The following is a 15428-nucleotide window of genomic DNA, read 5'->3' as shown; positions in this document are numbered from 1 at the left end:
AGACCCAAAAGTAAATTTCCTAGCATTGGATGAGATTACAGTTTGCAATCCCTACACTTATTGTAGCTGAACCCACAGGAAAGGAATGGAGATTCACTCCCTCTTTTGCCAACTAAATTTGGACCATTCGTTTGCATTTCCTATTTACAACTCACTCAATTTAAATGAGTGGTCCAAAATCTTTCAGCTTTTCCAATAAACAGAGCATTAAGGCATGTGGATGGGAGAAGAACAATAAACTTCAGTCAAAATCTCACAAATTGGCGACTTACTGACAAATCATTTCTACTTATTTTCAGAGACCAAAGCCTCTCTATCCCACATGTAAAATAAGAAACAAGCATTCCATGTACGTTGAGGAGCAGGGCCAAAATATGAGAGCAATAAATCCAAAATCCAATAGATGTTCTAAAAGAGATAATTCCGGGCAAGACATTGAAGAAGGAATGGACACGGTGAAAAGAATTAAGGATTTTGATGGATAGAAGAAACCTAATGCTATCACTATCAATATAGAGAGTTGTATGTGTAGCAGGTAGAAACAATGGAGACTACACAAATAAGGAGAGAGGGAATGAGAGTAACGTTCAAGAGCCTACTTCGGCCCAAATAACCAGCAAGGGTTATAGTTCCATCTGCAATCACTCGTGCAATAGTCCCGGCTTCAGTTGATAGCAATCCACCATTATAGGTTCCACGTGAGAGCCGAGATGACATGACTCGGGAGAGAAGTGCCAGGTTAACACCTGTGTAAGACATGATCAAAAGCAAAATTGTGTCATTAACAAAAGAAAATAAGAATAAGAATCATCCTTTGATTTTCTTAAGGATAAAGCTTTACGTGGTTCACTACAATGAAAATAACAATCCTAAACCAAAAAGATAACATATAATCCTAATAAGATGCATGAGTTTCCAGAGGCAGAGTTCAGTAAGTAACTTTTGACATTTGGTGGATTCATTGTTTTCTCTTATTGGACACCAATCCCTTTCATGTTCTGTTTTTCTTGAATGCTTTAAATATTAATCAGCAACTTTATAGCCACAATCAAATATCATTAGAAGCGGAAGAACAGTTTGAATTAATTAGAAGTGTTCTTAAATTGCGGTCAACTTTCAGTAAACTTCTCACCTTCAAGCACTTCTGCCGCCACAAACATGATAAGTCCTGAGCCAACATATTGAACCACAGAGTATGGAATTATTACATTGAAGCTTAAGAGGATGCCTATCAAGACGATGATTTCAGAAACCAATAGTATTTGCCTGCAAGGTAGATATTGAAATCAAATACGTGAGAGAGAGAAGTTACCAAAGAGATAACTTGAAAAATCGAGGGAAGGAAAACTTAATACATTTTCCCCATATCCCATTGAAGTATTACCTGTCTTCAAACATGTTGCTAATGTAACTACCGACAAGGATATTTACTGGGAGAACTGTCAGGCCAAGGCAAGCCAGAAAAATTGCCACAGAGCTTGTGGACCAACCAAAGTAGTATGTGGTAACAACACTAGACTCCGAAAGTAGAATTTCCATTGCATATTTGAGCATGAAATATATCAACAATTGAACCTGTAGACATCAAATCTTCATTTAAAATATGATGACATGCAAACTCAAAAAGAAAAGGTGTCATTTAAAAAAAAAAAAACAAAACAAAAGGAGCTTGATAGAAACGTTATCTTAAAAAAAGAAGAAAAAGGAGTAAAAGTGTCATTTACAACAGTAGCTAGATTGCTATATGTCCTTGGGACGTGAACACATTGTTCAGTTGAAACATCCCAAGGGAATTATTAACAGTTCCAATGTCGGCTTTATCCATATCCGTTTCGGACAGAGTGTGGCAATTTGTTGAGCATTTTAAAGTAGCAGATTTCCGCTGACAGCATTATTCAGCAGGTATTCAAATTTCATGTCCATAAATAAAACTAGATTGTCACCAAAAGTTAAACCACAAACTCAAAAATTCATTGAAAACCATTGTTGGCATGAAAAGATGGGCACTTTAGTCACCCAATTTCCATTACTTGATTCAAATTATCTTAAGGCTAACACCAAATTATCAATCACTCAATTTAATGATAATGAATGATGTGAAAACCCAAGTACTCTCTAGACTACAGAAGATACCTTAACAGAAGGAGTGAGTAATCTATAAGCTGAACCCATAGAAGTCACTGGTAGGCGAGATTCCTCAGCAGCTTCTTCACTGTCATCAACTTCTGGGTCATCTTCATCTGATGGCTTCTCCAGTGAAGTAATAAGCAATGGTTGGTGAAGACCTTTCTCAAGTGTGTCGTTTTGAACTGTTCATTGACATTGACAACATATATAAAGTTAGCATGTTTTGACAATGTGTGAAATAATTGATTTAAAGTTGAGAGACCTAAGACAAAAAATTGAAGGTTTAAGTACTTGGTGAAGCACAGTGACTTATTAAATACAAACCTAACCGTTAACGGCCTAAACTTGCAATTTAACTTAAAATAAATTATTATCCTTCAAAAGAAAAGTGCAATTAGATGTCCTAGTGATGCCTCTAAATTCCAAATGTTGAAGCAATGAAAAGTTTCAATTGAACCAGATAAAATTTATTCTTCCTTTGCAAAAAAACACATCAAGGTAACTGGTGGACGCAATAACAAACACGCACTTGACCTTACCATATGGAAGTGCCCACCCAAAAAAAATGATAAATAAAAATGTAATGCCATTCATGTGATCATTTATCAGGTCAAACAATTAACACATAAAATTACCTTGACTTGATTCCTGTTGAGTATTTTCTTCATTTTCCCGTGAAGGTTCACGAAATGAGATACACAACCATACTAGATATATTAGCCAAGCCACAGCCATAACCCAACCAGGCAAAGTGTTTTGATTAAAAGTTAGCTTGTAAATCTTAAACTTCGTTTGAAGTAATCCGGCAAGAGCTGGTCCACAAGCCATTCCTAGAGCACTGGCACTAACAAAGCCTGCAGATGCTTGCATGCGAATTTTTAGTGGCACACAGTCACTGATATAACGTCTATTAACAGCCCGAGCAGAACCTAATCTGCATTAGAAAAATACAGTTCTGTCAAACGTCATAAATACTTGTTAAGATCTCCCAACTCACTGCTTTGACCCCACTAAAGGCAACAGGGAGAATTCAAAGTCAGTTCTAGATTTTCGAGTCTCCTCAGAATATCTGTGCCACACCAATATAACAAGATAGTGTCAACCATTTCAAAAAAGACTATTTCTCATTTCATGTAAGCTATGGCAAAGTCTTTATATTTTGAAGACGGCAAGTAACCTTGAGCTTAAACTGGATTCTGAATTTTCCTATTTTCTTAAGGTAGATAAGACTGATGAAGTAAATTTCCATGATTAGGCCAAATCCATGGTAAAACGAGGAGAACCCTCCAGTATCTCTAATTCTTTTAATTTATTAAGTCCAAAAGCTCCTTAACACAATCAAGGCCTGGCTATTTAGACTTGCCAGAAAATGGAACTGACAAAAATTAAAGCACTAATGATCAAATTAACTAAACATTACTAAAATGATTACTCAACCAAAAACAAGTCAACGTTTATTATTTATTTCCTACACCAAATTTAAGATCAAAACTGCACATCAGCTGAGAGACACTAGAAACCTTAGATTATGGGCAGTGCATATCAGCTGAGAGACATTAGCAACCTTAGACTATGGGCACTCAGATACCATCGAGAAATGTGAAAGTATGTCTAAATGGAATGGCCCATATATGAAATAACAAATAATTTAGGGCAATTCGGAGAAGTCATTTTCTCATTGGTTCTGGTTAGTGACATGCCTGGTAGAAATTTTGGAGAGGTACAGACGCAAGGAGTCAATGGTCATATGAGGTTCTGAATGCAAAAGAAAAAGACATCCCTAAAGGGCAGTTCATATGGACCTCTAAAGCACGTTGAGCATTAATTTATGATAAGAAAGAAAAAACGTAGACATCATATGAGCTGTATTCTAATTAACTATACAGTAAAGAAATAAATACTGATAAAAGAATAAAATAAGAAGATAAAAAAGAGATTACCTACCCACAGCAAAGACGCCCAATCAAAAGAACCCAGAGTGATTGAAGATCATAAGCAAGGGCATATAAGAGGTTCCCGAAAAAGAGAGCAACACTGCTAAATATTAGAGGTCTGAAGTAAGATCTGTTTGACCATGCACTAAAGTAAACTGATGAGAACACTTGTGCAACTGCCATTGCTCCAATTACAATACCACATACAGTTGCTGCAGCTCCAAGGCTCATGGAGTAGTCATCGGCGGTTGGGACCACAATATATGTATTGACCATGTACAGGAAGGTATTCGCTAAGTTCAAGAAAAGAGACATGAAGTGATAATTGCTATCATCCACTTGTTCTTCAACGGGAGCAGGCAATTCTTCTCGCATAATGAGGGCATGTTGAGCCAAAAAGTTTAGGAAGTTTGTTGAGTTACTTAACCTGTCCACAGCAGCTTTAATTGAATCGACTACAGGATCCTGCATGGGGAATCCGAATAAATAATATAGCTGAAGTAACCTTTCGACTACTGCTACATTTGTTGGGAAAGGCTATGGGAAGCATTGACAATTAAAGCAAGTAGCAACAAAATGAGTGTACTACCAACCTGGAGAGGGAGAGCAGGCTGATCATATATTGATAGATAGCTTCTTCCTTGACGGTCCTGGAGTTCATGCAAGTTACGTGATATGGCTCCAACAACAGCTCCTATTCCCTACAAGTTCATTTCAAGCTGGTGAAATACTATTTGGGTAATAAAAATGAAGCTTACAAGTTACTCCACCTGTACTTACTACATATACAAAAAATCAGACATACGGCTTAGAATCTAGAACAATATAAAAAGTTCCAAGACATCACATCTGAAGTCCCTTAAAGACTATTAATGAGACAAAACTACAAAAATCAGCATCAGAAAATGACATATTACCACATGTTTGAAAACTTGCTGCAGTTGGGAGTATGGATGGTTGGCACGTGTTTTGACATAGTAATCAGTAAATCTATAGCCAAACCGCTTATCAAACTTTTTCAGTATTTTACGCAGACCAATTGCATTTATCTCAACAAAATATAGAAGCTTTAAAAGATCCTGGCCTGCTACTCTGTAAGCTTCTCGCAATTCAGTTATCTGGGATATTTCAGGTTCTTCTTGAAGAGCATCAAGCCGTTCATCAAGCTTGGCTATACGGCTTGCAATAAGGCCTTGTTGCTCCAGCAGAAAAAGTACGATTTTCTCAATCTGATTTTGTCAAAAAATGCATTTCAAAGTTGTTAGCAGATGAAAGCATAACTTAGATTTACACAACCTCATAATATAGAAATATGCAGTTCCAAAGCAGCAAAGAAACAGGAAAGTGATTTTTAGCTCAGAAAATTATGAAAAAAACCTGCATTTATGATTTGTAATCTTAAAAGTATTCCACCACGTCAATTAGAAGGAAATGTGTGGTGCATGGTTGAATACGTGCATCTTACTATATAAACACACAATGACAAAGAGAGATGGGGAATATTTACCGAGTCTCCTACACAATTATTTGTAATTTGCTTCTTGTCATATACGTAAGGTTTATCTATTCGAGCGTGTGCGTATGTTAAAATTGATGATATAATATACCACGTTCAGTTCTTTTGAGCTAACAACATAAAGTACAATAATCAAATAAACTTTAAAAATTCCTAATCCGAATACTTAAATTAGAATTCAGGATTTAAAATATGAACCATCGTCTACTATGCAAGACAATAAATTAATAACAAATTTTCAGGTGACAAGCATGACAAAGAAATTATCTGCATACACCATCACTTATCAAAGCATTAATTAATTCTTCACAAGAAAAGGGATGAGCAATACACACCTGGTTGTCCAGCATTCTTGAAAAATCTTTGAGAACGTGCCGACGATCTTGTGTTCCAACTTCCATTTGTTGAGCATATTGTTTTACCTTCTTCTTCATAAGCTTATAGTTGATGTAATATCTGCACAAAAACAAAAATATGAAACAAAACAATAGCAGCAAAAGCTTATAATTCAGAACATAAAAAATGGTAAAAGTATCACGCACATAAAATTCCAAATCATATTTAGAAAGTATATTTAACGTCTTTTTTCTTCCCTTCTAAAACGAAATAACAATAGAAAATTCATATACCATTTTAATCAATCTATTTTAGCTGTATTCTTAACTCAACTTCTTACTTCACATTTATGAAGTATAGTCCTAATGATGAATTTATGGCTATTGTTCGAGTAAAATGCAACTCTAGCCAATGACCATTGGTTTAGTTCTTATAAGTATTCGAGAGAGTAATGACCAAAGAGACTATGACTGAACTCAAGCACATTATTAATCCAAGATTCTGCATAAATGGTTGACTTCTATTAATATAATAGAACTCCACATAGGAAGTAAAGAGTATCATTATGCAGACATCTTTCCCTTTGATTAAAAGAAGGGTTGCTGGCATACTCCTCAAACAAGATAACTGGAATAATGCAAAACAAATATTGGTGTATCACGCTTACCCTTGCCATTCTTCAAGTTGTCTTTCCTTTAACTTCTTTCCAAAGGCAACCATCTCTTGATTTGTAAAAGCTTGGTACTTAGAACCAGGCCTTGAATACACAGAGATACAGCCTGCAAGGAGAACAAGAAGTTATTAATATCATCACATAGTGACATGTGTATTTTAGTAGCATTAGTTTCTTAAACTCGTCCCAACAATGGATGAGACTATCACTTTTTCCCCTGTAACAAACTGACAAACCATCGGCATCCTTATGCTAAAACATTGAATATATATAGCATACATGTCAAAATAGTTTAATTCACTCGCAAAAATTTATATACATTTGAAAAACAATGGACATCTTTTATAGATACATGGGCCTAACTAGTCAATTCTATATCCATCTTATAATTATAGAAATAGAAAATTTATAGATACATGAGCATAACTAGTCAGCTCTAAAGATACATCAACGATCAAATACTCTCCATTTTATAATTATACAAATACAAAATTTTATCATCAAGTAACAGGGGAAAAGGTTGAAATACATGATTGTAGATGCGTTTACTTACTAGCTCATATTCCTAGACAGAGCTCCTAAAGAAGTTCTCGTTCATTTCGATTGATAGTATGGAAGAGAAATCCAATCAACATTACTTTTCGTTGCCAAAACACTAGAAGGTGCAGGCTCGTTCATTAACAACAATAACAGAGTACTCAAACCGACGAAATGAGGGGGGGAAGAGAAAGGTGAACACCGCACCTACAGCGAAATTGGTTTTCTACTTTCGCCTTGCAAGTTATCAGCAATCAAACATTCCACGAGCTCTGACGAGATATTGTTACAAATAAAAGTAAAAGAAAAGAGAGAAAGCGAGAGAAGCCATACCGGAGAGAGATAAAAATCTCTAGAACTCGGATTCAGAAACTGCTTCAGACGAAATGGAAGCTTGTATGACCGTCAACGAACTTCTACAAATGGAAACAAAACAAAATCAAGAGGCGTTTCGTAGAAAGAAAATAAAATAATATCCAGAAGCAAGCAAAAGGAGGTAATGGCGGCAAAGGACGAAACGCATACCTGAAAGATGGATCGAGAAACAAAAGCCCAAAATCGCAGAACAGGATCCTTTTCGAATAGACTTGATTTAGTTTTGATACTCTTTAGTTTCCGGCGATACAGAAATTTGAGGAAAATGGCGAATCAAGAGGAGAAATTCTCGGAAAAAGAAAACCACCGGGATGGGGATGGTATGCTCTGGGTGTCACGGCGGTGGCTTCTTCCGTCAGAAATAATTAGGCGCCACGAATCTAGTCTCTACTTATACCGATTTGTAAACTCACGGTTCTTATTTTTATTTGTTTATTGATCATAAACGTGCACGAGAACTCCTAAAATTTTCAACCAATTATTTATATCATTACATGAATCATTACAACTTAGGTCAATTATGGATTGACCGGTAAATAATTGGGATTATTTTTTATTTGGATTTACTAACATCTGTCACTTTATTGTAAAAATAACTAAAATTTGTATTTCTTTAATTTAAAAACCTTCATATTTTTTATTAACATCGTATATTATGAAAATTTCCCGAATTTTTTTCAACAAAATACACCAGTTTTGCAATGAAAACACTGTTTGCAATTGGGTTATTTTTTTAAAAAAATAAATCCAAATCCACAACTTGCAAGAAGTCGCTATCACTCTCTTTGTGTTAAGTTATTATATAGAAATATATATATATAATTAATTAATTAATTAATTAAAAAAATTAAATAGTATTATATTTTGACAGCCAGGTCAAGTACCAATATGTTAATTTTATTCCATAATATTTTCCCATCACTTCGGCCCTACAAATAATGAATTGGAAGCCTCCATTATGGACGGATCATTTTGGTGACCACATATTTTGTTGGCCGATAGTGCAACAGTGAGTCAATTCACTTTATTTACTACCACGTTTTTGGATTTTTATTTTATTTTATTTTTAAATTCAAATATTTTATAAAATAGTTAAAATTAAACATGTTTCAAATATATCGTTCTATTTTATTTAATTCGAATTCCCTCGATGAACAGTCGCTTATATAATCATTGGATTGGATACTAGTAGTAGGTAGCGATTTATAATTTAAGTATTAACTAGAAAATATAATATAATTTAATTATTAGTTCTCGAAGAAAGATGGGCGCCACCGTATTTATGAATATTTGTATTGTCTCTTTGGCATTAAATATGAGAAGTACCCCTCACAAAATTATTTTTTATTCTATTGTCAGCGCCATCTCAATTCCTTTCTCCAGTTCAGTCACAATCCACCGCAAACCAATTTTATTTTTAATTAACGCCTTCGTCTTTCTTTTTATTTAATTGCTTAATGTATTATTCATTTATAAATCCAAAACTCAATTTTATTATATGCTTCGTATGAACTGTCAATGCAATTTTGGCAAAAGTATTTATATTGGAAATAATGTTAATATTCATCTCATACTCTTTACCGTCTTATTTATCTATATTTTAATCTATTATTCGAATAATTCAAATTTTCTCTACATAAAAACCTATTATTTTCCTTTTTTTTTTTTCTTCTTTCTTAATAAGCAATAATTTCATTATTCTCAATCATTTTTATATACCTTACATATTACATATCATTATTGTCATTAAAATTTTCATCAATCTTACTTTTTAAATTAGGAAATATATTTATTTTTCATATATGTCAAGGTGAGGAGTGTATAGGGTAGCGATGAATTAAATATTACAATAACAATTAAAAAAATTATATATTACAATGTCACTTTAATTCTTATACTTTAAAAACAGTTTTTTTTTTTTTTTTTTTGCTAAAAAGAAAATTAAAAAGCTGAAGAGAGAGAGAGAGAGAGGATCTAGAGAATCACATGGCGACAAATATGCGAGTTCGTAGGATCATACGTGGAAGACAGGTGGCCGATCGAAGTTGACCATGTGGAAAGCCACCGCAAAGTGAGATCTGTGAATGGTGGACCACAGAAGACACCTGTACCGAAACGATTCGTTTTTATCGAACACGGCGTAGGACAATATGCCACGCGGGAGGGGCGTAGCAGCTCTATTTATTTAATATTAAAAATTGGAAGACAGATAAACAAAGCACCAACTAACCACAATCTATTGTGAAAAAGGAAAAAGGGAAGAAGATGGGCAAAAGACCATCACAAGTCGTAAGAACCAGAATAAAAGAATCGCAGAAAGAAACAGAATAAAAGAACATGTACTGATCCACTTTTTGCTCCTCTTCTTTTATCTTCACCCTAATTATTTCTTTAAATATATATTTATTTATTTTGAAAAAAAATAACTTCACTTTTTTACTCAAGTTCAGACATTTTTTTTTCACTCTAATATTGTCCACATAAATACACATTGTTGATAATGACATAATTAAAGGAAAAACAAAATTGGACTTAAATTCAAATTTGGCTTTGAAAAGAGTGAATATAGAGAAGAAAGATATGAATAGAAGAGGGAGGTGTAAATCATAAGGCAAAAATAATTGTAAGAATGCGGGCCAATTCCTACATGTGGATGACAAAGTTTCCCACCTGCCACCCAATCCCTCCACCTAGGTTAATCAATCATCGGATCGCTAACCCGCATTTTGATTTATTTGTATTTATTTTAGAAAATGAAACTCAGTACTTGTATCAATAAGATGCACATAATGAAAATTTCATAGTTAAGTACACAGTGTTTACACTTATAAGCAAAAAGTAAGTAATGTGACTATGTTGCAGGTAATGCAAAGGAATGTCGGAGTCATCAAGTGCCTAATCCTAATTCTAAATCCTAATCTAAAATTTGGACACGAGGTGTGACAAGCACTAATTTCATACATTTACGGCGAATTTTAACTTTTAAAAAAGTATATAGTGAGATTTTTGTTGAAGAGAACAAATAGAGTAAAAAGAAAGATGAGAGTTAGTACAGTTTGAATAGTTGTTTGGCGAAGTAGAGCGTGGCATTATAATTTAAGGAGAAACAAAGCATGTGAAAAGAGAGGTATGCATAATTGCACAGCATCTCACGTGCTCCACCAATATCGGGATTTAAATGATTGCCCAAACACGTTTTCTTTTCAACCCTCCAGCTTTCTGGGCCCTGGAAGATTTAGGATATCAAGGGCCCAACTCAACTTTTAGTTTCCTGTATATTGGGCCACCACGTATTGGGCCTTCTAAATCTCTTACAAGGTTCAAAAAGCAACGATTCTCTCGTTCATTATAAACCCAAATATATTTTTTTTTTCTTCGATAAATTTACATTCGTAAAGGTAAAAAATTAATGAAAAAATAAAGTCAATGATTATCTTATAATATTGGATTTTGGTCAACTCATGACCCGTGAAACAAATAAATTTGTATTTAGTTGACACATTAAACCCAAAATCTTCCTTTTAATGTTATTTCATATTTTTATTGCGAACTCAACTTATTAATTTAATTTTTTTTTTTATAGTAGATCAATTCGATATTATTTTTAATATTAACTCAACATGTTAATAAAATATTTATTGATTTTGTCACGTTGTTTGATATAATCTATAATTAAGTAAATGGGAGTAGTTTAATTGGGAGTCAACAAACTCCATTCATTCTCTACTTTATATTCCTTATTTTTTAAAAAATATTTTTGGAAATTCGGACATATTTGGAAACAAAATCGAATTTCAATCACATGAGAATATGCATTTTTTCTCTTTATATCAAAAAATAAGATAATCCAAACGTATTCTGTTTTAAAGTCTTACCATAAAAAAATCAGACAATGTTTAACTTTGTACGGACAAAAATTTTCTATTTCAAGATAATTATTATTGATTTCAGAAACATACATCATTTCCTTTTCAATTGGATTGGTCATGACACGTGTCTATTATATATCTCTTTTAATCTCATAACACTGAAAGTATAAAATACCAATATTTTTATTTTTAAAATAACATATTATTTATTTTTACCCTATATATTTAAATAAATAGTAAAACTGATAAATACTCGAAATTTAGATAATTAATCATAAATCTGAAATCTTATCAATAAAATTATCCACAATCGAAATTAAGAATTTGAAAATGCAAAAAAGAAAGAAAAAAGTCATAAGATATTAATTTGCTTAATTAAAATTGAGATATAAATATATGGGGAAAAAATTATATATTTATATATAAAAAAAAAGTGGTTGAATTTAAAGGGAGGGATGATGTTCATACATGAATAAAGTAACGTTGTTTCCAGTTGTAGGCCATCGTTTGAGAACATGTTCATGTGGGGGGACAAAACCGTAATTATAGCAAGCTTATTTATATGGATAAAGAACGGTTAGATGACACGTGTTAAGCTTTTGTGGCGTGATTGGATATGTTTTTCTTAACTACGATTATTGTTAATAATTAAATGATTAATTTTAAGTGGGGGGAATGGAGTCGGGTCCAGCCGGTAGACGGTCACGAAGGAGGCAAAGGGAAGAAGAGCCTTTTTGAAATAGTGGGAAAATGACGACTGGGTTTGAACGATGCAGGTTTAATGGACTGGACTTGTTCCCGATGGCGTTTCGACGACCCCCTTCTCTTGGTTTCTTCACTTTCCTTTCTTCGTCACTGAGTTTTTGGTTTCTGAACTCTGATTCTTGTTCCGTTTCAGTCATTTGATAAGGGGGTGAAATAATCGAGCTCCGATGAATCTTCCGGTACGCCCACGCCCTCTCTTTCTTCTTTATGGTGTTTTTTTTCCTTCCCTTTTTCTCTTCTTATGTTCGAACTTGTTCTTCTCATACTGGAGTTATGATCGTGTTGTGTTTATAGGTGGTTTATTTACTCGATCCGAATTTGACCTTGTTTGCATTTGGGTCCGTTTCGATTTTCATCTGTAGTTGAAGTGTGTGTGTGTGATTGTGGGTGTTTTTTCAGCTTTCAAGTTTCAATTTCCGTTTCTGTGGCTTGTGATTCTTTTGATTATCGTACTGTTTTTGTGGACTGGAGTTTTGGTATGTGATTAGTAGTTGAATTTCGAAGATGGGATGTGTTTGAATTGTTTGTTTTGATTTCTGAACTTTATGGGAAAATTGTTGTTGCGCTCTACTTGCTAGGTCATATAGCTGAAAAATGATACATGAACCTGAATTTCATATGGCGAATTAACTTGGTAGGCTGTGCTAAACCTGGTTGGACGAGGATGAGGTTATGAATGTGCATTGTTCTATGTTTGTTTTGTAATTTTCATGGGCAGACGTTTCAGAAATGTCGTCTCTGAAACGTCATCAAGGGTGATCTGATAAGTTAGGATATAGTAGTGAGGTACTATAGCTGTTCTGCCATTAGAACTTTTGTGGCCCTAGTATGGACCACGGTGAAACCGAAAGTGACCAGATTGGGCAGTCTATACAATTCTACAACTGTTTCAAAGTTCCAAGCCTGAGTGAAACGATTTTGGAAACTACGCAAGTTGCAAATTTAAAAGATCGGTATGTGTTGGGAGAACGATTGGGTTGGGGACAATTTGGTGTGATTCGGTCGTGTTCGGATAGGCTGACTGGTGAGATGTTAGCTTGCAAGTCTATTGCCAAGGATAAATTGATGACAGTTGATGATGTGCGCAGTGTTAAGCTCGAGATTGAAATAATGTCTCGATTGTCTGGGCATCCAAATGTTGTAGATCTAAAGGCAGTCTACGAGGAGGAAGATTGTGTGCACTTATTAATGGAGTTGTGTGCTGGTGGGGAGCTTTTCCACCAGCTTGAGAAGCACGGCAGGTTCTTGGAATCGGATGCTCGGGTTATCTTCAGGCATCTAATTCAAGTGGTCAAATATTGTCATGAGAATGGTGTGGTTCATAGAGATCTGAAGCCAGAAAACATTCTATTAGCCACAACCTCCTCCTCGTCTCCAATTAAGTTGGCAGATTTTGGTCTTGCAACTTATATCAAACCTGGTAATCTTATCTCCAAAATTTCTTCTCCAATTAGTGTTTAACATAAACTTACTTAAAAACCATCCTTCGAAATTATGTCTTACGAGCATTTGTCCTCCGACGACAGGTCAATATTTGCACGGTACTGTGGGGAGTCCATTTTACATCGCCCCAGAAGTTCTGTCCGGAGGCTATAACCAAGCTGCGGATGTGTGGAGTTCTGGAGTTGTCCTTTATATTCTTCTCAGTGGGATGCCCCCATTTTGGGGCAAGACAAAATCAAGAATTTTTGAAGCTGTTAGAGCTGCAGATTTACGTTTTCCTTCTAATCTTTGGGATCAGGTGTCTTCATCTGCAAAGGACTTAATCACCAGGATGCTTTGCATCGATCCTTCAAAGCGGCTCACTGCCAAGGAGGTTCTAGGTAATCCTGTTGTTCTTTTTGGCTGAATTGCTTTTTACATAACCAAATAAAACAACAATCAAGAATTTAGAGAAGAGGTCCCATTGATTGTTTTCTTGGATGTCTTCAAGGCAGCTTCTGTTGAACCATTGTCAAACATCATGTTTGAGGGCTCTGCCCAAAAGCCATAGATTAGGCTAGCTGTACGTAACGTTGCCCAGTTTTCTGGGCTTGGGATGGGAACATTGCAGACCTCATTATTGTGTGTTGTGATGCAAAATTCTACGTTTGTTGGCGCTTTCGTATTGATGGTCTAGGCTTAGTGTTGGCTTCTAATTTTGGAATAAGTTTGTGCACTACGTGCCAACAAAGTGCGGTATTCCTTATTTCTCTCTGAAAAGAAAACATAATTTATTTTTCTTGTAGCTCACTCATGGATGAAAGATGCTGTCCAAGCATCTCAAGAGCAGGAAAAGCTAGACGCCCGAGATAGCAGACGGGTGGAAGCAAGCATAAGTTTGTTGCCTGCTCCATTCATGGTCAGAAACCAGGATTTTAGCTTCAGTGATGGAAATCCTGTGATTTGTGAGGACCAAATGGGACATTCACCTGTATTCACATGCAAATCATCATTCTCTTCTTTCCTTTTGGATAACAGTGGCACGCCGAGTTCTGTTCCCGGAGGATTTTCTTTCAGCAGTTGTGTTGAATTAGATATAGCCACCGAGTCTTCATCACCAATTCCAAAGCTTCCCAGCTTTACCTTCGTCAGTCCGTGTTCAACGATTGATCAAGGAAACAGTTCTATGAGATTCAAAGCAAATTTGTCACTGTCAGATTCGCTTCACGAAGGTGTGTTTTTCTCAGTTCCAGACCCTTTTCATTTGATCGATTATAGTTATAGGATCTTGGGGTTCAAATTTGTGAAAGCTCTGAACTTTAATTAATAGCAGACGATTCCTTATGTTCCCATCCTTCTAGTTTTACAATGGACCATATGATCTTAAATGCAGAACCAATAAAGAGAAAGCTGTGTGTTCTGCTGGAACCAACAAATCCAGGCAAGCACAAGTTTGGAGAAATGGAGTGGAAAGAAACTCGAAAGGGAGGACCGGGTGGGTCGAGAGGGACCAATATTCCAAGCAAAAGGAATCATACAATCGGACTTGGAGAACTGGATCAGCTTAATCTGATCGTGACCGAATCAGTTATACGATGGGCATCGTGCACACATATACCGACCACCCCATCCCTTACGCTATCACTTGTTTGTTAAAATTGTTTAGGAAAGCATGAATGATAGAAAGAAAGGTGGAAAGCAGCGGATGATGCTGAGATTTGTGAATGTTTGAGTGTAAGGAGTGAAAGTTAGTTGTTATGTAGAGTGTGGGCAGCATATCATGTTCTATAATTTTGACAACTCCCTCAACTTCAACTTCTTCTTCTTCACTTCAAGTTTCATGGACTGAGTACGCGTTTCATATAAATAATCTA

The 15428-nt window shown here is 35.1% G+C and overlaps 2 protein-coding genes across 4 annotated transcripts; one reads left to right on the top strand and one right to left on the bottom strand.

Annotated features, from left to right (window-relative positions):
- Nucleotides 1-260: 260 nt before the first annotated feature.
- Nucleotides 261-7956, bottom strand: LOC111459665 (SPX domain-containing membrane protein At4g22990-like). 2 transcript variants are annotated; one of them, XM_023102676.1, is made up of 13 exons: nt 7649-7956; nt 7457-7539; nt 7140-7241; nt 6581-6692; nt 5913-6033; nt 4979-5290; nt 4655-4762; nt 4072-4526; nt 2763-3061; nt 2134-2309; nt 1385-1575; nt 1133-1266; nt 261-746 (listed from the first exon to the last, which is right to left on the bottom strand). In XM_023102676.1, exons 4-13 carry the CDS (start codon nt 6631-6633, stop codon nt 508-510), a joined length of 2088 nt encoding a protein of 695 aa, XP_022958444.1. In that variant the 5' UTR covers nt 6634-6692; nt 7140-7241; nt 7457-7539; nt 7649-7956; the 3' UTR covers nt 261-507. The 2 variants fall into 2 exon arrangements, with proteins under 2 accessions (XP_022958444.1, XP_022958443.1); XM_023102675.1 differs by lacking the exon at nt 7140-7241 and having other exon boundaries at nt 7649-7955.
- A 4102-nt stretch (nt 7957-12058) lies between these two features.
- On the top strand, nt 12059-15369 carry LOC111459667 (calcium-dependent protein kinase 26-like). Of its 2 annotated transcripts, none has more exons than XM_023102679.1 (5): nt 12059-12311; nt 12771-13552; nt 13659-13955; nt 14361-14786; nt 14948-15369. In XM_023102679.1, exons 2-5 carry the CDS (start codon nt 12961-12963, stop codon nt 15208-15210), a joined length of 1578 nt encoding a protein of 525 aa, XP_022958447.1. In that variant the 5' UTR covers nt 12059-12311; nt 12771-12960; the 3' UTR covers nt 15211-15369. The 2 variants fall into 2 exon arrangements, with proteins under 2 accessions (XP_022958447.1, XP_022958446.1); XM_023102678.1 differs by having other exon boundaries at nt 12060-12311; nt 12711-13552.
- Nucleotides 15370-15428: the final 59 nt, after the last annotated feature.

Source organism: Cucurbita moschata, unplaced genomic scaffold, assembly GCF_002738365.1.
Source record: "Cucurbita moschata cultivar Rifu unplaced genomic scaffold, Cmos_1.0 Cmo_Scf00022, whole genome shotgun sequence".
Taxonomy (NCBI): domain Eukaryota; kingdom Viridiplantae; phylum Streptophyta; class Magnoliopsida; order Cucurbitales; family Cucurbitaceae; genus Cucurbita; species Cucurbita moschata.
Note: the sequence above shows the minus strand (reverse complement) of the source record. Positions and strands in the feature narration are given on the sequence as shown.

Excerpts from the sequence above, each read along its gene's own strand:
- LOC111459665 (XM_023102676.1), bottom strand. The coding sequence starts at position 6,633 with ATGGTTGCCTTTGGAAAGAAGTTAAAGGAAAGACAACTTGAAGAATGG. Across the intron at positions 3,062-4,071 it reads ATTGGGCGTCTTTGCTGTGG|ATTAGGTTCTGCTCGGGCTG; the intron begins GTAGGTAATCTC and ends TTTCTAATGCAG. Across the intron at positions 1,576-2,133 it reads TACTCACTCCTTCTGTTAAG|GTTCAATTGTTGATATATTT; the intron begins GTATCTTCTGTA and ends TGATGTCTACAG.
- LOC111459667 (XM_023102679.1), top strand. The coding sequence starts at position 12,961 with ATGGACCACGGTGAAACCGAAAGTGACCAGATTGGGCAGTCTATACAA. Across the intron at positions 13,956-14,360 it reads CACTGCCAAGGAGGTTCTAG|CTCACTCATGGATGAAAGAT; the intron begins GTAATCCTGTTG and ends TTTTTCTTGTAG. Across the intron at positions 14,787-14,947 it reads GTCAGATTCGCTTCACGAAG|AACCAATAAAGAGAAAGCTG; the intron begins GTGTGTTTTTCT and ends TCTTAAATGCAG.